Raw genomic sequence first — 21200 nt, forward strand, 5'->3', positions numbered from 1 at the left:
AGTGCGGCGGCGCCTCCGTGTGGGCGCGCCGAGCACTGCGGGCGCGTGCGGTCCTGGCCCAGAGCAGGTCTGGGGCTGGGGGTAAGCTGAGCTTTGGCAGTAGTCTGCAGTGACAAGACGACGATGCCTCACCGCTACACGCACATTTATTTGAACTGTACAAGGCAGAAACAAAACCCCAAGGGAGAGGAGCTCCGAGTACTTCCCACACGTTCAAGGTCCTGATGCTTCACACATGCTCCTAAGGTGCCGGTGAGGAGAGCCCACTGGGCCGACAGAACCAGCACAAGGCCCGGGGCGGACCCAGCTTCTCAGTCAAGCCTCTGCCAGGCCAGGGGCCCAGCTGAGTGGCAGGGCTCAGCGGCCTGTGACTTCCCACACCAAGATCTCGCTGTGGGCCGCCGTGAAGAGCAGCTGGGCTGACGGGGCGAACCTGCACAGCTGCACAGAGTCGTCATGGCCCGCAAAGTCCTGTACGGCCCCCGATGCGCAGTCCAGCAGCCGTACCATGCGCTCTGCAGGCAGACAGCAGGGGCTGGGCCAGGGTGGGGGCGGGGGGCCTGCTGCCCCCTGGCCCTCTCTCCAGATGGTGCCTCGCTGGGGAACCCGGCGCCCCACCCCTTCACAGACCCTATCTGTGAGCCCCAGGAGTGGTATCCTCAGTCCACTTTTAGGGACAAGAAACCCGGGGCCCAATGGTGAAGAGTATGGCTCTGTGAGGGAACACAGCAGTGCCCAGCCGGCCCGACTCGAGTCACCAGCACTCACCAGAGAAGCCAATGGCCACAAGGTGGGCCCCAGGGCACAGACTCATGGACACAGCAAAGAAAGGCAGCGGGATCTTCTCCACCACCTGCGGGCAGCAAGCATGAGGCTCTGGGGGAGGGGCCCCTGGCCCTGAGACCTGGCCCTCCCCAGCCCTGGGTCCCTCAGGCTCCCAGGACCACGGCGAAGTACACGTGCCTGCTTCTGGCGGAGGCTGTAGAAGACCACCTCAGGGTACACGCCAAGGCCTGCACACACCAGCAGCGCCGGGTCCCAGGGGCAGAAGGCGGCGAGCGAGGGTGGCAAGCAGCCGGGAACCTGTGGGGGCACAGTGCAGGGTGGGAGCCGGGGGCACTGCGCCCACGGGGCCGCCGGGACTCTTACCTCTGTGAGGCCGGGTGCTGGGAAGCTCAACCAATCCACGAGCTCACAGTGGTCCCGCAGCCAGTCAGAGGCCCACACGCTGACTCGCTGGTCCCCGCTGGCGGCCAGCCACAGGTCCACGCCCTCTGCCCCGAAGTCTCCACACTGGGGGAACAAGGGCTAGTGGTGCTGCCTGCCCTGTTCTCCCACCCTGTCCCACCAGCACCCCAGCCTGTGCGAGCCCCACCCAGAAAGGACCAATCATGTCACCTCCTTCCTCGTGCTCTGGAGAGTGCAGATGGGGGCGCCGCGATGGTCACTCAGCACCCGGAAGGTCATCCCTGTGCGGAGGCGGCTCACGGCCACGAGCCCGTCCTTGTCTCCAGAGATGATGGTCTGACCTGGGCCAGGCAGACCCCATGCTGTCACTTGTGCGCCCGGCCTTCAGCCCAAAGGCGCGACCTGGGCCAGGCAGAGCCGCAGAGCCATGCCGCCACCGGGAGCCCAGCCTCACCGTCAGCGGAGAAGGCAAGGGCCCTGATTGCAGCCGCGTGAGGGCACATCTTGAGCTCTACAGCCGAGCGTGCGATGCTGAAGACCCGCAGAGTCCCGTCGCTGTAGCCCGCTGCCACGTGCTCCTCTTCTGGGCGTCCGCACGACGGGGGGCTCCAAGCCAGGCAGAGGCAGCTCTGGGGACCACCAGCGGAAAACATCAGGACCCCCCGGGAGGGGGCGGGGCCCGGGCCCAGCCAGACACCAAGGCTGGAGGGAGGCCATGGGGCCTGCATGAGGCCAGGCCAGCAGGGACCTGGCCCGGGCTCTACCCGGATATGCCCCCAGCCCCGGGCGTGCCCCCAGCCCCGCTGAGTACCTGGCTGAGCACCTGGAACTGGATCAGCAGCTCCGTGCTAGCCACGCACCACACCCTCACGCTCCCGTCGTCACTGCACGTGGCGCAGTGGGACTCGTTGGGGCTGAAGGCCACCTCATTCACCTGTGAGGAGCCACCAGCCTGCCTGAGCCCATGGCCAAGGAGGAACACAGCCTAGCCATGTGGCTCTGGAGAGTATCCGCCTCCCCCTGGAGTCTGCCAGGCCCCAGCCCTGCCATGTGACACAAACTCACTGTCCCAACCTCCCGAGGTCCCCCACGAGGCCTGGGTGAAGGCCCCTCCCGAGGTTCCCTACGAGGCCTGGGTGAAGGCCCCTCCCGAGGTCCCCCACGAGGCCTGGGTGAAGGCCCCTCCCCAGGTCCCCCACGAAGCTTGGGTGAAGGCCCCTCCCGAGGTCCCCCCACGAGGCCTGGGTGAAGGCCCCCACCCGAGGTCCCCCACGAGGCCTGGGTGAAGGTCCCTCCCGAGGTCCCCCACGAGGCCTGGGTGAAGGCCCCTCCCCAGGTCCCCCACGAGGCCTGGGTGAAGGCCCCTCCCCAGGTCCCCCACGAGGCCTGGGTGAAGGCCCCTCCCGAGGTCCCCCACGAGGCCTGGGTGAAGGCCCCTCCCGAGGTTCCCCCACGAGGCCTGGGTGAAGGCCCCCACCCGAGGTCCCCCACGAGGCCTGGGTGAAGTAAGGCTCCCTCCCAAGGAAGGTCCCCCATGAGGTCTGGGTGAAGACCCCCTCCCGAGCTCCCCCACGAAGCCTGGGTGAAATGTGAAGCCCACCAGTCAGCTGAACTTGACCGTCCACTTGCTGGGACGTGACAGAAAGAACTGTTCTGACAAAACCTAGAACACAGGACTCCTGGGGACCACAGACTGAACTAAAGGACGTGCTGTTAACCAGGCCTCATGGGGGGCTGCGCAGTGGGGGGTGGCCTGAGATCGTCACGTGTGTGGAAAGAAAGATTACACAGAATCAGGGTCTCTGGTATAAGAAAAAGGAGATGAAGACCATGCACCAATGTGTGGGCAAAAGCCAAGTCTTGAATTTGAATAAAAAGCTAAAAATTGAGCCCTGCCTGGGTGAGAAGTGCTTGTCCCTCTGGCCCACAAACCATGACCTCTAAGCCCAGTTCCCACTGGAGGGGCACAGAACTGAGGCAGGCAGGCCAGGGTCAGGCAGAGCCACAGAGGGAGGGCCTGGAGCACGCGTGCCCCTCGGGAGGCGGGACCAAAGTCAGCACCAGCTCTGGGAGACTTGGTACCAACAAGGCCACTGCCACTGCCACCAGACACGGGCACTGCTGGAGAGACACAGCGCTCCCCAGGGAGTCAACGCCGACTGGCTGGCCCTGCGCCAACTGGCTGGCCCTGCCTAGACCCCGGCCCGGCCTCCAGACCCCCGGGATCCTAGAGGGGCACACACAGCCCCACTGGTGGGGGATCCCAGCAAGGACGACCAGCTTTCTCCAACAAGTAAACTAGAAGCAAAGGGGCGGGACAAGCAGGGTCGCGAAGGCCATGGGGCCTGGGGCTGCTGCGGGGACACCTCGCAGACACAGCACCCATGGGCAAGGGGGAAGGAGCGAGGAGGCTTCCCACTTGTGTGAGCAGCGGCCCGGCACTCACCTTGCTCCGATGGCCACTGATGAGGCGAGTGCTGGTGCCCTCAGCCCAGCTGATGTACCAGAGCGTGCCCGCTGTGGTGCCCACCACACCCATGTCCATGCTGTCGTGGAAGACCGCGCTCACGATGGCCCCGTCGAGGGTCAGCTCGCGCTCCAGAAACACGGAGCTGGACCTGGAGAGCAGGGATCGCAGGGCAGCAGCGGGAGGCCAGGGCGCCAGGTGGATAAGTCCACAGCCCTGACTTGCCCGAGCACACCCCTGGGGGGCGGGTCCAGCCGGCTGGAGCGCTACCTGCGGACACAGCACGCACGCTCACCTGGCCCCCGAGCCCCTGCGCCGCAGCTCCAGCACAGCCCCCACAGCCCACAGGCGCAGCCGCCGCGTGTTGCTGCCGCTGACCAGCCAGGTACCCGAGCACAGCAGCACTCCTGGGGAATGGGAGCTGGCGTGAGCCGTGTCCCCAGAGGCCTGGGGCTCGAGAGGGCATCCCACCGCCCTGGCACTGTGACTCCCAAGGGAACAGCGCCCCAAGGGCCGTGGGCTCGTCTGATACCCACCGATCTCGCCATCGTCCGCCTCCCAGGCCAGGAAGCAGCAGCCGGCACGTGTGTCCCACACGGACACCTGGCCCTCGCTGGAGCCGCAGTACAGCAGGGGCGCGGCCCCGTAGCAGAGCGAGCTCAGCTCGCAGCCCCCTGCCTCCTCGGGGACTGGCTCCCGGTTGGCCTGGCGGGAGAACAGCAGGGGTCAGCCACGCCCGGGCCGCCACACCCCGTCCTCCAAGGCCGCCTCCCAGCCCCGGCACCTGGAGGCTGACGTCGCCCGCCTGCCCCCACAGCAGCTGCAGGATGAGGACGCCCCGGCCCACGCAGGCCAGCTCGCCAGCGTGCCAGGGGCTGAAGGCCATGCTGTGCACTGGCTCCGGGAGACGCAAGGAGGACAGGAGCTCACAGGTGGCCGTGCTCCACAGCGCCAGGGTGCCGTCGCCGCAGTCCCCTGGGGAGACGCAGAGGGCCCGTGTCAGCAGCCCAGGGGTCCCAGGATCGGCAGGGGCTCAGAGACCACCATCCTCCACCCCTGTCCACTGACCCAGTGTGACGAGGAGCCTGTCGTCTGGTGAGAAAGCCAGAGCCTGGACTGCAGAGTCGTGGTGAGAGAGGAGCTGCCGGCAGGAGCCCCGGGGCACGTCCCAGAGGCGGATCTGGCAGCGGGAGGCAGTGCCGCTTCCGCCGGAGGCTGAGGCCAGGACCTGGCGGTGGAGGAGCACCATCAGCACGGAGGGTGCAGTCCACGGGCCCGCTCGGGTTGCAGGGGCACCTCAGCTCCAGGCCTGTGCAGGGGGCCGCAGGGCGGGCACCTGGGCGTCGTGGCTGAGGGCCAGCGTGGAGATCTCCTCGGGGTGACCGAGCCAGTGCCGCTGGGCGCCCGAGTGCAGGTCCTCCACCACCACCAGGCAGCCGCACGTGTAGGCGAAGAAGCCTGTGGGCAGACGGAGCCCGGCGGGCCAGCACACCATGGCACGCTTCCCCACGGGCCCAGCCACAGGGGCTCACACCCGCGCCCCACCCCCCCACGGAGAAAGGCGGGGGGGCAGGGGGCCCAGAGGAGCATCAGGACAGGCCCCCCACAGCCCCTGGGCCGTGGCCACACCCGTGTGTGGGCTCCAGATCAGGTTGGTGCGCCCGTTCCCATTGTAGCCCACGACGGCCTTCAGACGCAGCCACTCGTCACCAGCAGGTGGCAGGGAGAGGCCCTGTGGGGAAGCGACCAGGACGCGGGTCCCCACCTCAGACTCTGCCCTCAGGCCAGGCCTGGATGGAGCCCGCAGGTGTGGCTCCGGGGGTGAGGCGGCAGAGGGCAGGACTGTGGGAGGACGGGAGAGAAGGGAGGCCAGGCAGGGGCTCCTGGGAAAAGCCTGGGGTGTGGGGAGACCTGGGCAGGGCAGGGAGGAGCCTGGAGGAGGCCTTGGTGGGGGGAGACGGGAGGGAGCCGGCACGGTGTGGGGGAGGGGGCACACAGGACACTCCCCGCCCCACTGGCACGGAAGCGAGCCTTAACCAGCCCGTTGGAGGCATGGACCGGGCTTGAGATGGAGGGTGACCAGAGGCCTCTAGCCCAGGGAGCTGCCCCAGGGACACGCCAGGAGCCACTGCTGACGGTGGGGGAGCCCCTCGGACACCACAGGCTGCATTGCCCAAGCCCAGCCTCCACAGCATCCGTCAGTGGCCAGGACCAGGAGGACCCCCGCCCGGCCCACCTGGGCCGGTGAGGAGGCCTTGTAGCGCGCAGTGAAGTGCCTGTAGGAGTCCGGGCGAGCGAGGGTCCGGGCCCTGGCTCCCACTGTGCTGCAGGCGCCTGTCGGGCAGGGCGAAAGGCTGTAGACCTTCGGGACCACACAGCGACCTCCCCGCTGTTGCCCTGCCCTGGCTGGTCAGACGCTTGGAATCAGAGGGCACTGGCGGGCCACATCGCCCTGCCCGCCTGGCTTGACTGGGGCCTCGGGCTATCTGCCCTGCAGGTGACCCCGCCTTGTCTGCCGGGGCAGCTGGCTTTGTCCTTAGACCACCTGGAGTCCACGAGGTACAGGCACCTGGGCCCCAGCCCAGTTACGAGGGACCCCGCCCCACGCTGCTGCCCTGCCCCTGCTTACTGGGCCAGCCACAGGGGTGGGGACGCCTGCCAAGGTCCCAGGGGCCTCCTGTCACCCCACAGGCCCCATCGTCAGCCTGGCCAGCCTCCTTCTGCACCAGCACGGATGGGCCTGAGGCCTGATGGAGATCCTCGGGGCCACGGCTCTCGTCTGATGGGAAGAGAGCACCTGGGGAGGTTGGGGAGACAGCAGAGGTGGGGAGCAGGCGCTCTGAGCCCCCAGCCCGCCCCCAGGCCAGGAGCAGCAGAGCACGTAGGGGGGAGCCTCCCCCTCCCAGGACCCCCACCCTCACCGTCAAAGCCCTCAGGGGGCCCAGCACAGAGGCCCGGCTCGGGCGGGAGTGCCAGGGGTGACACAGACACCTGCCGGGGGGGCCCTCTGGCCCCGGACGCCACGCCCTCCAGCTCTCCTGCACCCGGGCCTGCGGACGGAGGAACCAGGCTGTGCTCAGAGACGAGGAGCAGGGGCACAGAGCAGGAGGCGTGCCAGCCCCCCGCTCCCAACCAGCTCTGGCCTGGGGCCCCAGCCAGCATTAGCGTGTGCCTCCCACACCAGGGGTCACCGCAGGGCCTGCCAGCCTGGTGGGGCCACTCACCTGCTTCGCAGGTCAGGGGGGGCCTGGGAGCACCCTGGACACTGCAGAGACGACAGAGGAAGCTGTCAGTGTGTGTTGGGGGTGGCGGGTGCCCAGAGAGGCCTGGCAGGTTCAAGTGAAGGCAGACACCTACCTGCCTGGGGACCACCCCTCACGGGGAACCAGAACGTCCCAGAGAAAGATGGTGTCTCCCACGCTGAGGAGCTGCTGCTGGTCGGGGGTGAAGGCCACGGCCCGCACTGGCTCCGAGTGGCCAATGTACACCTGGGGTGGCGGTGTCGTGCAGACCTGAGGCACGGCCCTTGCGCAGTATCAGCGGGGCACCCAGGGCCGTCCTCTACCTTCCTGCCCACCCGCCTGGGACACACACCTGGCAGCTGAGGCCAGCCTGCGTTGCGTAGTCCCACAGCCTGACAGCCCGCTCGGCGGCTGTGAGCAGAAAGCGGCCATCTGCGCTGAGGGCCAGGGAGGCGCAGGCCGTGGGGTGGCCACAGGACAGCTGCAAGAGAGTGCGCTTGCTGCGAGGCAAGGTGGGCGCACCCGGGACTGCCAGCCGGGGGAGCCCTCCCCAGAGCGCAGCCACCCGGGAGCAGCAGGCAGCCCAGGGCCGCCCCGCCGTGGGCAGCAAGGCCGGAGCCGGGAGGAGGGGGGCCAGGTCGCCAGCCACGGCCTGGGCTCACCTGCCGGACCACGCGGCCTGACCTGGCGTCCAGCACGGCGATCGTGTTGGAGGACATGGACACCAGCAGGTGGCTGGGGGATGAGGGACCAAAGCAGAGGGCCACAGCCGAGTCCAGGCAGCTGCCAGCCAGGTCCAGGGCACTGACGTCGATCCTCAGAAGCTGCAGGAGGAGCAAGTATTGCCCCCATGAACTCCAGGCGGAGCTGGGGCCCCCGAGCAGAGGCCCAGGTCATGGGCAGCCTCGGGCACTCTGCCATGCCCAGCCACCCGCAGCTCATGGGTCCTCTATGCCCCTGAGGGGCCCGGGACCTGGGTCCTCTCTGCAATGAGTGTGGCCTCCCGCCCACAGTAACAACCCAGCCACCAGGATCAGGGGTGCCCACAGGGCCTGTGCACCCTCAGCAAACGTGCAGGGCTCCGGCTGACTCACCTCATCCAGTGAGGCTGTGTCCATGACGCTCACCGTATACTTGGAGGGACCCACGAAAGCCAGCAGGCAGCTGTCCCCGCTGACCACCAGGATGCTGGAGCTTGGACAGGCCTCCTGGCACACCACGTTAGCTGCCAGCACACGGGGGCAGGCAGTCAGCCGGGCAGGGCGGACCCCACGGCAACGTGCACTGCCCGAGCGCCGGGGCTCTCCCAGTGACCACCCAGAGACCGCCTGGCTGCCAGAGACACAGTGTCCATGGGGGCCCGGCCCTGCCCTCTGGTGCTCGGGCTGCAGGCGATCACCCACTCCTGGCGCAGGGCGGGCGCACTCTGATCTCCCACTTGGGGAGTGCTGGGCAGTCCTAAGATCACATCTGGCCCCATGGGTCTATGAGTGAGGCTATGGGACACAGTGCCGTGGTCAGGGAGGTACTGGGAGGGCCAAACGGGGCCGGGCGTGGGGGCCTGACCTGCTACTCGCAGGACACGGCACCGGGGCGCACCGCTGTGGTACTGGGTCAGGGCGCCCTGGGAGCAGGCGCTGAAGAGGAAGCGACCGTCAGGGCTGGTGGCCAGGCCGGTGATGGCTCCTCGGTGACACCTGCACCACACGGAAAGGTGTCAGACGCCACGTGTCCAGAGGCAGCAGAGGGCGGGCGTCCACGTGGGTATCTGTGGGGCAGGCCTGCCTGGGCACCCACCTGTGCTCCACCAGGGCCTCGGCAGACTCCAGGCTGAAGGAGCAGACGGCCCCGCTGCTGAAGCCGCAGAAGAAGGTCGGCTGCGTGGGGTGGAAGGCGACAGCACGTGGGGCCTCCTCGGGCGACGTGAAGTCATACAGCTGTGGGGGGGGCATGTTAGGGCAGACAGCGGGCCCCCGAGAGCCAGTCTCCCCAGGGGGCTGGAACCTCAGGCCCCAAACCCGGGCAGAAGAACCCAGGGCCCACCCTCCAGGCCTCAGTATGGCCTGTGGCTTCCAGATCGCCCTCCCAGCCGGTGCCCCTCTAGCTACACCCCACCTGCTGCAGGGTCGCCAGGTCCCAGACGCGCACGGTGCAGTCCTGGGACACAGTGGCCAGCTGTCCCCGGCTGCGCTCGGTGGCAAGGGCCAGCACCGGGGCCGTGTGGGAGCGCACAAGCATGCGATACTCCTGGGACGGGACGTCCAGGAAGCCCAGGTGACCCGAGGACGTGGTGGACAGCACACGCAGGCCGCCGGGGCTGACGCGGACGGAGGTGACTGGCCCCTCGTGCTCTGCAGGCAGGGGGCTCGGTGACCATCTGAGCCTGCAGTGGGGCGGGTCCCGCACCAGAGCCCACCCAGGCAGGCTGAACCAACCCCTAGCCCCTCGTCCAAGACAGCAAGAAGTATGTTTTCCTGCAGCCTGGAGCCCTGTCTCCCTGTGAGCTAGGACCAGCACCGCCCCCGTGACTACCCACTCCCAGGTTCAGGACACAGCCCCGTGGAGCCCCACGCTGTCCAGCCTGGGGACACGGCCCTCCTGTGCCGCCTCGGGGGCGAGGTGGTGTGCAGGCCCCACCTGCCTCCAGGAGGACGGAGGAGAAGTCCAGAGGCCAGAGGCGCAGGTAGCCATCCTCGGAGCCCACGGCGCACACGGACCGGGAGACGCCAAGGCTGCTGATGGCGATGCCGGGGCCTGGGTGGGGGGAGCCGGGTCAGCCCCCAGCAGCAGGGCCCCTCCCCCTGCAGAGCAAGGCCCACCTACCCGAACTGAAGGTCTGTTTCTGTGCGAGGGGGTCGCGGGGGGTCTGCAAGGGCAGGAGGCGGCGAGCGTGCCGCACGGCCATGCGCTGGTGGTCAATTTCCAGGATGTGGCCGCTGCGGCTGCACACGTAGCTGCCAGGGAGCAGCAGGTAAGGGCTGTGGCGGCGGGGGCGGGGCGCCGGGCCTTCAGGGAAGGGGGCGGGGAGGGGGGTGCTCACAGAGTGTGGCCATCCTGGGCTGGCCCGAAGGCCAGGTCGGTGAACTCCAGAGCGTGGTGCTCCCCCAGATCCACAGCGCAGGAGCGCAGTGTCCCACCTGAGAGCCGCCACAGCCGCACACTGCCCCGCCCGCACGATGCCATCCTGCGAGGGTGGGAGGTGAGTGGGGCGAGGGGCGGGCTCACGACTCAGCGGCCCCAGCACCCAGAGAGGGCAGGCAGTCACCTGGCTTCGTCGAAGAAGGCCACCCGGAACGCCTGGACATCGGCGTCGCTGTGCGCCTGCGCGACGATGACGGCCTCTCCGCCTCGCCCCAGCTGGGCCACGCCCCACACCAGCACCATCTGCAACAAGCCTGCACTGAGTGCCTGCCCACCCACCCGGCACCTCCAACAGAAGTCAGAGAAGCCTGCCCGTGCCCACCCAGGGAGTCCACAGACATGTGTCTGCAGAGAGGAATGGAACACGCAACCATAAGGGGAGGGGAGGCCCCGGGGGAACACCCAGCTTCAGAGACACTGGCGTGAAAAAACATCTGTCTCAGGCCTGCAGGACTCGCCAGCAAAGAGAGCAAGGCCAGTCACTCGAAAGGCAGCTCCACCCACAAGGGCGAAACAGGTGCCCTGTGGAGCGTGTGACTTGGGGGTGCCCGGCCAGGCTGAGGGAGGCCAATGGGGGTCCCTGCCGCCCGCCTGTACCCTTGGACGGCTGCCCCACCTCCCCGCTGGCTCAGTTACCGTCCGCCCATGGCGGTCCTTGCCAACGCCGCAGAGCAGCTCCCCGCTGTTGGAGAAGCTGTGGACAGAGGCGACAGTAAGCGTCACAGGAGCTGGCCCCCACCCCTCCGGAGGCCCTTCACCCACCTGAGGGAGCAGATGTTGTGGACCGGGCTCCGGAACAGGGCCAGGCAGCTCCCCGTCTGGAAGTCCCAGAGACGCAGCATGCTGTGGGGCCGGGCCTGGGCCGAGGCCAGCAGTGAACCGCTCCCATCCAGCGCCAGAGCAGAGACCTGGGGGCAGGGAGTTAGGAAGGGTACAGGCCAGCAGACCAGGCTGCCCCGGGCCAGGGGTGCCCACCTTGTCTGTGTGGCCAAGGAAGAGACGCTGCTCCCGGGTTTCGACGTGCAGGACGACAACGACTGCGTGGCAAGGGTACACAACAGCAGCCCCATCCGGGGTCCACAGGGCCTGCAAGCAGGGGCCGGAGGCTGAGGTCACAGGCTAGTCAGCTTCACTCCCCGCCACCCTTGAGCCCCCCGAGACACAAGTACAGGATTCACCATGCTGCATAAGCCTAAAGGACAGAAAGCCTGGTTGTACGTGGGTATGGCAGAGCTCCCGCTAAGCAGGGAACTATAGGGTTAAACTAACAAGAGGCTGAGAGCCCACAAAGACTCAGAGCCCACATCCAGGACAGCCTAGTGAGCACACGGCCACCTCTCCCACGGCTGCCTCCACAGGGACCCTGTCTTGCCCACACCAAGCCCCCTTCGGCTGGACGACACGCATCCAAGACTTAAAGGATGAACAAGGGTCTCAGGTCTCTCAAAGCTCGAGCATCTGGACCAGCACCACCCCAGCTGGTGCTCACAACACAAAGGGCCGCCTGTGTCTGGACATCACAGCACCAAGGACGCACCAGGCGTGTGCGGACGCGGGCGGGGCTGGGTGACCACAGCAGTGCGGGGACCTGGTGCCTAGGGGAGCTCAGAGGCCCACAGCCAAGGCAGGGAAGTGCAGCATCTGCCCGCTGTCTGCTCGGTGTAGCTGACGCTTATAAGACCCAACATGAACACAGGATCCCTCACCCATTTGGTGCTGTGACCCCCAAAGCCGATGACCCCCTTGAGCCTCAGGATCGGATCTGGGAGGAAGCTCTGAAACAGGCAGACGCACAATGAGACCCAGGTGGCAAGGCCCCCGTTGCAACAGGGCTGTCCTGCCCAGAGCCAGTTCCGGCCTCCCAAGAAAGCCACCCAGTCCTGAGCTCCGGCCAGCTACTCTGCGGCAGGAAGCCAGGACTGCAGCCACTGCTGGATCCTCCAGGTGCCCCAGCCCTGAGGTTTCCCCGCAGATCACCGGGGCTGGGGGCAGGGCACCGGCTCTCTTACTCTTTGTTGAAAACGCTTCTTGCCCAAAGCCGCCTCCGGTAAGCTCTGCTTCTTTCCCAAAGCCGCCTCCGGTAAGCTCTGCTTCCTGCCAGGAGACTGGATGGGAAGGGACCATCAGAGGGGACCACCTGCCCCTCGCCCATTCCCAGGCGGGCAGCAGCCCGGCAGCCCTCCATCCACTGCTCATCCACACGCAACCCCCTCGGGGGCACAGTCCAGCCCCACCTTCCTCGGGAAAGGCCCTCACCTCATGCGGAGCTGCATGCTCTGGGACCGTGGGCTCCACCGTCGGCTGACGGGCAGACACGTGAAGGCCGTCACCAGCTGCATGCTCATCAGTGGCCACCGCCCAGGCCGAGGGCTCCTGGATACAGCCACCAGGGCCAGCCACACGGGAGACCTCTGAGTGCTCACAGGACACGCTGACCTCCGGAAGGGGCCTGGGCATGGAGGGGGCCCAGCAGGACTGCAGGAGGACAAGTGCCCATGAGCACCCTGCCTGAGACCAGCACCCCCAGCCCCACCTCGGAGGGCGCCGGGCACTCACGGTTGCGGGGTCATGCTTCTGGACCATGAGGGCCCTGCTGTCCCGTGCACGCTTGCTGCAGGCCACTGGGGAAGGGAGCAGCCGCGGCACATGCCCCACTAAGACTGCAGCGGAGAAGAACCGACTGAGCAGAGTGCAGACAGGCACAAGGCACTGGGCAGGGGCGGCAGGGGGCCCGGCCTTGCCCACTCTGCAGGAGAGGGGCCACGCCGACAGCGGCAGCCCACCTAGCAGGGGCCCCAACACCCATACCAGCAGGAAAGTTTGAAGCCCCAAGCACTCAAGTCACAGCCTCCCGCTGCTCCAGAGCCTCAAGGCCACCTCCCCGCGCCCTTACAGGCACCACACTGCTGGGGTCACCTTCCCAGATGCAGCATCAGTACCCCTCTCCTGCCGAGCGCCATGGGCCCTGCAGACCTGAACCCCGGTCACCGCTGCCCCACAGGCCCACCTGCCTCAGGAGGGAAACCGCTCTTCTGTACCAGCTCGGAGGGCACGTGCGAGCTGCCGCTCGGAAACCTCGGTGGGGTAGAGGGAGAGTCAGCTTCCGGGACGGCCCTGCCCAACCTGTGCCTGGGACGGCAGAAGCACTCACCGGATATGGACATAGCGGTCGTGCCAGCTCTCTCCCTTTGGCACTGGGAAAGCCATTTCTCGAGGTATGGGGGTGACAGGCAGTTTTGCACGCCGGGCTTCAGCAACGGTGACGGCTGCAAAGAGCAGCGCTGGTCCAGGTCCAGGGAGCCGTCCAGGCCCCTCTCCCAGCCCAGGGCTCTCAACCAGGGGCCAGCAGGGTCCCGCCTGGCCACCAGCCCAGCCGCCACTCCCTCTGATGGCTGCCTCGGGAACTGGGAGGCTCAAAGCTGGCACAGCATGGGCATTTCCACTGAGTGCCAGGGACGGAGCGGAGGGCAGCACACAGGGAGCAAAAGCAGGTGGGCTGCAGGCTAACACAGCTGGGGTCCTCACCGGGGTCGAAGCACAGGTCACTGGTGTAGAGGTTCCGGACCATCATGCTGGCACACAGCCTGACGCCCTTCAGGTGACTGTAGCATCGGTGCAGATACACCAGCAGGATGTCGTGCAGGTCAAGCTGCAGGCAGGTCCAGCGGGCACCAGGGGAGGCCACACCTGCAGGTGTGCAGGACTCGTGCCAAAGTCAGCACCTACCCTCTCACCAACCAAGCCACAGCACTGTGTCCTCGGCCTGTTCCCAGTCTCGTGGCCACAACCACGTGGCCCCCACCCAGACCTCCCCCTGAGCCTTCTGACTGGACGCCTCTCCCAGACCATCCCCGTGTCCCATTCATGCCTCATCTGCACGGTACCTTCCCTGGGTGTCCCAGCCTCACAAATGAAGGGGAACTGAAGCCACGTAGCTGTGGACTTGAACTCCTTGAAGAGGTTGGAGAAGGACACTCGGATGACCTGGCTGTCCTGTGGGACACAGCATGGACATGAGGGGTCCAGGCTGCCGCAGGAGTGCAGGGCCCCGGGCGGCCCCCCTCTCCCAGCTCAGCACCTCAGTGGACACATCCAGGTGAATGACGAAATGCTTGGCGGGCAATGGCCGAAAGAGCACGTACAGGTACCGTCCAGTCAGCCCCAGGGACTGGGTGCTGGTTTTGGGGAGCTGGATGTAGTTGCTCGCAGAGACAGAGCCCCGCACGCGGTACACGGTGCACTTGAGGGTCTTGTCCTGGAGAGAAAGACGTCTTGCAGACGTCCTGCAGCCCGGGGAGGCCGGGAGGGCTGCAAACAAGCGTCCATAGAGAAGAGAGGAGACGCCGCCGCCGGGCGCCCCGGCCACTCACCGTCACGGCGGCCACGTCGCCCTCCTTAGTGGAGCGCTTCCACTCGTTCACCTTGAAGTGTCTGAAGACGTTGAGGAACGGCTGCTGCCACACTGGGGGACAAGGGGACGTGAGGTGTCAGGCCCACCGCAGGTCCAGGGAGGGCCCGGCAGGGCCTGCGTTCTCCCCAGCGGTGACGGCCAGCGCGGCGCGCGGACTGGGCTGCGAGCGAGTCTCAGCACCAACCCGTGCGCGGCGGCCCGGGCCCTTGGACCCCAAAACCCAACACCGGTCCGCGCGCCGCTACCTCTCGCCATGGCGCCGCAGCTCGCGCTTCCCGCCTCTGCCGACGCGCACCGCACGCAGGGCACGCAGCGCGTGCCTAGCAACAGAAGCCCGGCAACGGCGCCACTGACGCCGCACGGCCGCAGGTACGTCACCGCGCCTGACACGTGACTGCTGCACGGGGCGGGGCCTGGCGCGGGGCTAGACCCTAGCTAGGCAGTTTCCCCCGCTACTTTTCTTCCGGTAGCCCCGAGTTGCTGTCTGGCCACTTCCTCTTTACTGCTGTTTTGCCACGGGACAGGAGCCTCCGCCCCCGAGCCTCTGCGGCCATCCCCAAGCCGGGACCCCGTGGGCTTGCTCTAGCACCGCCGGCACCCCAGCTGTGGGGTCTGATCCGGGAGGTTCCTGATCCTGAGGCCCGTGTTCGCGATGGGAGTGAGACGCCAGCCCAGAAATCCTGACCGCACTTGGCGTGGGCGGTCCTCCCCTCCCCTGCTGCTGCCCAGCCCTCTGGAGGCGCTTATGTCAGCTGCAGGCCTCACAGGACCCCGAAGGCTCCCCGCCAGACCTGGGGGGGTTCAGATACGACAGCAGGCGTCCTGAAACCTGACCCCAATTCTGTGTGGCTGAGACCCCAACTCAGGGTCAGTTAAGTAACATCTCTGGATCTTGAGAGCAGGTTTCGACACCTGACAATGATTACAGGGAAAGGAAGGGGGCGTGGGTGTCAGTGGGATTGGCTGGCATTTACAGACTTCTACGCAAAATGACCTGGCCCAGGACACAGGAAGGCAGCTAGGCAGGAGGCTAGGTGCCAGAGCTGGACAGAGCTTCAGCTGTGGGGAGACGAGACTACTGAGCGAGTCATGCCCGGCCTGGGGCCTGGACACAAGCGCACCTCCCCCGCTCACTCCCCACAGCCCACGGAGTCAGGGCCTCTCCAAAAGGCAGTTTCTCAACTTTATTAGCCTGGAGCTCGTCCCTGCCAGCCCCACGGGCTGGTCCCCGGGCACAGTGAGCAGGACTGAGGTCAGACAGTTTCAACCCCTGGCCCCCGGCAGCCTGGAACAGTTGGGCCAAAGGGTCAGCAGGGGCAAAAGTCCAAATGCTGGCACTTCAGGTGTGGCTGGCGCCTGGCCAGGCCCAGGGTGAAGCACAGCCTGCCGCAGCTGGTGGACAGGGCGCCGTGGTCCTCTCCTGGCAGAGGGTCCAGCGTGGGGCAGGGCCAGGCCCTGCACAAGACAGCCTTCCTTCCAAAGCTGTGACTAGGAGCAGTTGGTGATCCTGGCCAGGAACTGCTGTGCCCACCACTCGTCCAGGTCAATGGGCACGAAGTCTGTGGAGAAACAGAAGGCTGGGCAGTGACACACCTTCCCGGCGGACCAGCGTGAGCTGGCCACAAGCCCCTCACCCAGATCCCAGCTTTAGCAGACACTGGGAAGAGTGGATCAGGCTCCATTCCTCACCCCACCCACCCCCTTGGGGCTAGAACCTGGCTGAGCCAGGTCAGGGGTGGATGGCAAGGGGCGCTCCTTGAGGGTGGGGGAGGGCTCACTCTGCAGCCTGGGGTTGGGGGTCCTCTCCACGTACTGCACAGGCCTTGGCCCGCTCTCACCGGCCGGGCCACCACCCAGCTGCTGCTCCACTTGCTGCCAGGCTGTGGGGAGAGGACGGTTAGACTGAGCCAGGCCCCTGGCACCCATCCACCCTAGTGGCTAGCCTGGACCCCTGCCCGGAGCTGGGAACGGAAACGGGCAGCCTGCTGGACGGTCACAGGACAGACGGGCCCAGAGCCCAGGTACGTCCCAGCCCTCCAAGGACTTCAAGTTCAGGTTACAGTGGGAAGGGGACCAGTGGCCTGGGCCACTCCCTCAGGCCTCAGCGCTACCTTCTGACACAAATCGGACGTTCTCCTCGTGGGCCAGTGTGTAGGGCTCCTGGGTTCCCTCGAGGGATGGGGACGTGGCAGGCGGCCGGCGGCCATTCACCCGATTGAACACGAGCCTCGGCCCTGGACTGTGGGAAGGCAAGGAGACGCTTAGCCACGTTCCCAGGCCAGGTGCTACCTGGCAGAGCTCCCGGAGCAGTCGCAGGCCACCCCGCCCCACAGGCCAGGCCCACTCCAGGCCCTTCCCTGAACCACAGGGCAGCTGTGGGCTGCAGCCGGTGGCCGAGGCCTTTCTCCTGCAGGCCTGCATCCCCAACAGCTCAGCTCACACCTACAGCCCCTGGTCCTGAGGCAGGTCTTAGTCTGCAGAGGGGCTCTGTGTCCCCAGATCTCCACAGAGCCCCATGCTCAAGGCACACAGACGGCCCCCCATGTGTCTCTCAGGAACCTCCACTGCCACCTGCCTCCCCCCTCCCCACTGACGGGCCAGGCCTCCAGCAGCCCAGGTTCTGACCAGAGTAAACAGGTTTTTCAGCCCAACCCCGCCCCCAGGCACAGTTCTTGGTCACTCTCTCCCCCACAGAAGCTTCTTCATCTCAAGATGCCCCCAGGATGGAAGAAGGACCCTAACAAGAGCAGGTGGACTTTGCCCTTCGCAGCTGCCCGGGCTCCAGAGACAGCTCCTGGTCTGGCTAGACAGTGCCAAGTGCTGAGTGGGCCATCCTGAGTGGGGAGGGTAACCGTGGCCCTGGTCCACCCCTGCAGCTTCCAGGCAGGGACCATGCTCTTGCCCACAGGGCAGGAATGCTGAGTGAGGAGATGGCCCTGGGTGCTGGAGCCTGGCCTGGTGGGCATTCAATGTCCAGATGGCCACTGGGCCCACCCCAGCCAGCCGGGCCCAGGGCATGGATGGGCTGCCCTGGCCGGAGTCAGCTGGCCCAGCCCTGCACACATGAAGCCCGGGACAGGGCCACGGAGGGAGCGGGGCCCACACCTACAGCAGGAGGTGGGAGCCGGGAGTCCTGGGCTGCACGTGCCACTCCGCCAGGCACTCGCGGTCCCGCCGGCCTGCTCGCCATCCTGGGCTCAGGTGCCCCACCGCCGCGCGGGGTTCCTCCTCAGTTGAGAGGGGCACTAAAATAAAGAGGAGCATCCTGAGGGGCACCAGTCCCGCCAGCTCCAGGCTGGCAGGTCAGGTGGCCACAGAAAACGTGGAGGGGCAGGGCTGCTCTCAGGCTTGAGCAATACCAACCAGAGGGCGTGGATGTCTGTCCTCAAGTGGGACAGCCCCTCGCTTGCCTGCTAACCTTACCCCTGCAAGGCCACAAACTCTAGGAAAACTTGGAGACTGAGCATCCAAGAAGGAAAAAAAGAATTGCAGTCAAAGGCTACGAACTGCCAAGTACTTAGAGGGTGCTTTCCCTGGTGGCTCAGTGGTAAAGAATCCGTCTGGAGACCCAGGTTCAATCCCTGGGTCAGGAAGATCCCCTGGAGAAGTAAATGGCAACCCACTCCAGTATTCTTGCCTGGAGAGTCCAGTCCATGGGGCTGCAAGAGTCAGACAGGACTTAGTGACTCAACCACCAGAGGGCCCCCTGGCTGGGGCTGAGAAGGGGCTCAGGCTGGCACCTGCCCGCCCCCTGCTGGCAGTTACGTAAGGCGGCTCCGCGGGCCCTCTGGAGGAAAGGGCACTGCTCCCCTGTGCGCCTATGGTCGAGTCCGGTGCCACCCCCATCTCCACCCTCGTGCCAGCACCCAGGGACACGGTCCACTGGCAGGCCCTGCCCACGGCAGCAGCAGCTTTGGACTCCCTGCTCAGGGCCTGCCAACTAGGGCCTCCTATTCATCCCCTTCACTATCCTCCAACATAGACCACCCACCCATTTTCAGCCAAGGCTCAAGAAAGAAGTGACCTGTCCAGGGTCACACATGGTGAGTGGACGGCAGCATCTGAACTGTACGCGTGTCTGAGCCCGAAGCCCACAAGGCAGTGCAGCTCCCAAGCCTCCTCCCCCATCAGCCTGCCTCCCCTGCACCATCAGCAGGTCACAGGTTCCCCTTTCCTCTTTTCCCCCGACAGCAGGTCTTACTCTCTCTGGCGCAGAGGGAGAGAGCTCATCAGAGGCCCAGATTCACACAGCCTGTTCACCACCATGGGCAGCGCCCAGACCCAAGCCCAGTCAGGGGCAGACGCTTGGGGCACCCGCGGTGCACCAGGCACAGAGCGCCCCAGTGGCTCAGACTCCTTCCCTGGCAAGCCTGGCTGAGGGAGGGTGGACCGGAAGTCTGGGTGGAGTGATTTTGGTAGGTCCCCCCCCAAGAAGTTTCAGGAGCAAGGCTAGGGGTCCCCGTGTGGGAGACCTGAAGGTGCTCTGGCCTCCCAGTGGGGGCTCGCCCCTGAGTCTGGGAGGGGAGTGGATCAGGGAAGGGGTGACTTCAGAGGGAAGGGGGGATGGCACGACCAGCACAGTCTGCCTTCCTGCTGCCCCCCTGCCAGACGGGGCTGCGGAGGCGGGGGCAAGCACCAGCACCCCCGACCGGGACCTGGCAGGCTGCGGCCCCTTGTCTCATCCATCTCTCCCAGCATCTGGACCCTGCACACACCGCATGCTTCCTCCCCCACTCCCCGGCAAAGGTACATGGAGAAAGCACAAGCTTCTCCAGGTAAGAGAGTGGGAGCTTCCTGCCTGGGTGTTGGGGCGGGGGCCGACACTCCTGTGCCTCGTTTCCCTCCCCCGGGGCGGGGGGCACAGGGCGGCTGAGGACCAGGGCTGACGTCACAAGGCAGGGTCACAGCGCAGTGGGCCCTGGGACTCACCCCTACGGCCGCACACACCCCTCTCCCCGGAGGCGCTTGTGGTCCTCATAGGACCAGTCTCAGAGTGTCAACATGCTCCCAGCAAGAGGCTGCCCGAAAGGGCCTCAGCCTAGAAGGGTCTCACAGGCTGCCCCCACCTGTGGCATCTCAGGCCAGCACTGAGGGGGAGGGCAGGTTGAGGGCGCGCAGCAACACAGCCCCCAGCTCTTAGCAATCTGGAGGCCGTCTGTCCTCAACTAGAGAAGAAATCCCAAGCCCTGTCGGTGCTTCCCCCACCCACCCACAGCCTGCAGGAGCCTCAGGCCTGTGTGGCCTGGACCAAGCCCTGGGCCCTGAGCCTGCAGAGAATAAGTAAGAAGTAAGACCAGAAAACAGACTCGAGCCAAAAAGTTACAGGTTCAGTCCCAGAGATGGAGGCGCTGACCTCCTGGGCACAGTGACTTGGAGACCACAGTGGTTGAACTGAGGCTCCCAGCAAAACTGCTGGTCAGGAAAAGCAGAAAAGCACCGGTGGGGGCTAGGGGAGAAGGCGGAGGAGAGCAGAGGCCTGGCAGGGCCCGAGGGAACCACGTGCACCTCTCCCCCGCTGCTCGGCCAGCACGGGGCTGGCAGCCTCCGGCGGCGGCCGCTCCCGCCCTCCAGGGCAATTCCGCGGTAGCTCCTCTCAAAGCGTGGCCTCCGCCGCCCAAGGTCGGCCCGGGCACCTGACTCAGCCTCCTGGAGCCCCTAAGATCCAGGAGCGGGTCGGCTTCCTCCCGACTCTGGGTGCGTGGGGCCCCAGGGCTCGGAGGAGTGTCACGCACCCCCGGCCCGGTTCCCTCCGACCCAGCCAGGTGCCAGGTGAGGCGGAAGCGCGGAGTTGCGGTCGCGAGCCTCAGGCGGGCCGGGTCGGCGGGCTCCGCCCCCTCCGCGCCCGCCGGGAGCATGTGGCCCGGGCTCCGCTAACCTTTCCCCAAGGTCACCCTCGCGGCCCCGCGAAGGCCGGCGGGGGAGGGGAGAGGAGGGCCGTGCGTCTCACCTCGACAGAGGCCAGGGGCCCGGCGGCTGTGCCCGCGGGTGCTGCGGGGTCGGAGCGGAATGCCGGCATTTCAGGAGCTCGCCGAGCCTGCTCTCCACCTGCTGCTGCGTGGGACCTGCGGGCACCGGGAGCGCGCGTCAGCCGCCGGCGCCGCGCCGGCTGCGGGCAGCGTATGCGGACCCCCGCCCGTCCCCTCCCTGCCTTGCCCGCCCCCGCCGCGCACCTGTGCGCCGCTGCGCGACCAGCTTGCTGGGTCCCTTGGTGATGGTGTACATGGTGCGGAGGGGCCGCAGTGCGCCCGCGCCCTCCGCGCCCTCCCCGCCCGCCGGCCCGCGGCCAGACCTCGCGCCCTCCGCCCGGCTGGCACTCTGCTGGCGGCGAGGGCGCGGCCCCTTTAACAGGCGGCCGGCGCCGCGGGGAGGGGGCGGGCCCGCCGCACACCCCCGGACCTTAAAGGGCCCGCGCCGAGGCTCGTGGCAGGGGTGGTGCTTGAACCTTGGGGAAACTGGCGGGACCCCCTGGCGAGGTCTGAAGGCGGAGTTTAAGCAAGTTTCTCAGGGCCCGGGCCGCCGTCCGCCATTGGAGGAGGCTCGAGGGGCCACGGGCACCCAGACGTGGCGAGGCTCTGGCTCAGGCCCTCGTGGGGTCGGCGGTGGTGTCCCAGGAGCCGAGGAGTTGACAGGTGCTGGGAATGATCTGTGTGGACTCTGGAAGCAAGGGTGTCCCCACGCACAGCACGTCGGAGACCCTCGGCCAAGGTGCCTGGGCCGGCCTGGGCCAATGCTGCGGTTCACTCACACGCGA

General features: G+C 66.9%; 2 protein-coding genes across 11 annotated transcripts; both read right to left on the reverse strand.

The window, feature by feature from the left end:
* Positions 1–128: 128 nt before the first annotated feature.
* Positions 129–15472, reverse strand: WDR90 (WD repeat domain 90). Of its 7 annotated transcripts, XM_025274793.3 has the most exons (43): positions 14695–15472; positions 14409–14500; positions 14117–14293; positions 13923–14031; positions 13564–13725; positions 13190–13304; positions 13046–13113; positions 12595–12698; positions 12295–12513; positions 12048–12143; positions 11745–11813; positions 11014–11124; positions 10801–10946; positions 10675–10732; positions 10163–10281; positions 9938–10081; positions 9721–9851; positions 9535–9651; positions 9013–9248; positions 8695–8834; positions 8464–8594; positions 7992–8122; positions 7560–7721; positions 7250–7378; positions 7013–7167; positions 6880–6920; positions 6577–6705; positions 6285–6452; positions 5892–5989; positions 5285–5387; positions 4992–5113; positions 4724–4883; positions 4440–4630; positions 4192–4360; positions 3951–4062; positions 3635–3806; positions 2000–2122; positions 1643–1817; positions 1399–1529; positions 1150–1293; positions 964–1083; positions 769–853; positions 129–515 (listed from the first exon to the last, which is right to left on the reverse strand). In XM_025274793.3, exons 1-43 carry the CDS (start codon positions 14702–14704, stop codon positions 358–360), a joined length of 5532 nt encoding a protein of 1843 aa, XP_025130578.3. In that variant the 5' UTR covers positions 14705–15472; the 3' UTR covers positions 129–357. The 7 variants fall into 7 exon arrangements, with proteins under 7 accessions (XP_025130578.3, XP_025130577.3, XP_025130576.3 ...); XM_025274792.3 differs by having other exon boundaries at positions 964–1293; positions 7013–7143; XM_025274791.3 differs by having other exon boundaries at positions 964–1293; positions 6285–6434.
* A 147-nt stretch (positions 15473–15619) lies between these two features.
* MCRIP2 (MAPK regulated corepressor interacting protein 2) lies at positions 15620–21200 on the reverse strand. 4 transcript variants are annotated; one of them, XM_025274853.1, is made up of 6 exons: positions 20620–20780; positions 20397–20511; positions 17559–17714; positions 16561–16688; positions 16228–16329; positions 15620–16008 (listed from the first exon to the last, which is right to left on the reverse strand). In XM_025274853.1, the coding sequence occupies exons 1-6, from the start codon at positions 20669–20671 to the stop codon at positions 15938–15940; spliced, it is 624 nt and encodes a 207-aa protein (XP_025130638.1). In that variant the 5' UTR covers positions 20672–20780; the 3' UTR covers positions 15620–15937. The 4 variants fall into 4 exon arrangements, with proteins under 4 accessions (XP_025130638.1, XP_044791900.1, XP_025130639.1 ...); XM_044935965.1 differs by lacking the exon at positions 16228–16329 and having other exon boundaries at positions 20620–21200; XM_025274854.1 differs by lacking the exon at positions 17559–17714.

This window comes from Bubalus bubalis, chromosome 24 (assembly GCF_019923935.1).
Source record: "Bubalus bubalis isolate 160015118507 breed Murrah chromosome 24, NDDB_SH_1, whole genome shotgun sequence".
NCBI lineage: Eukaryota > Metazoa > Chordata > Mammalia > Artiodactyla > Bovidae > Bubalus > Bubalus bubalis.

What these genes read in the sequence shown, in the direction of transcription:
- WDR90 (XM_025274790.3), bottom strand. An exon ending in ACCTGGATGTGTCCACTGAG is followed by an intron (nt 14,032 to 14,116) that starts GTGCTGAGCTGG and finishes TGTGTCCCACAG; the next exon opens with GACAGCCAGGTCATCCGAGT. An exon ending in CAGGCTCCTCGTCACACTGG is followed by an intron (nt 4,631 to 4,723) that starts GTCAGTGGACAG and finishes GCGTCTCCCCAG; the next exon opens with GGGACTGCGGCGACGGCACC.
- MCRIP2 (XM_025274853.1), bottom strand. Translation starts at nt 20,671, where the DNA reads ATGTACACCATCACCAAGGGACCCAGCAAGCTGGTCGCGCAGCGGCGC. An exon ending in GGCCCCTGGCCTCTGTCGAG is followed by an intron (nt 17,715 to 20,396) that starts GTGAGACGCACG and finishes GGTGCCCCTCAG; the next exon opens with GATGCTCCTCTTTATTTTAG. An exon ending in CGTCCGATTTGTGTCAGAAG is followed by an intron (nt 16,330 to 16,560) that starts GTAGCGCTGAGG and finishes CTCTCCCCACAG; the next exon opens with CCTGGCAGCAAGTGGAGCAG.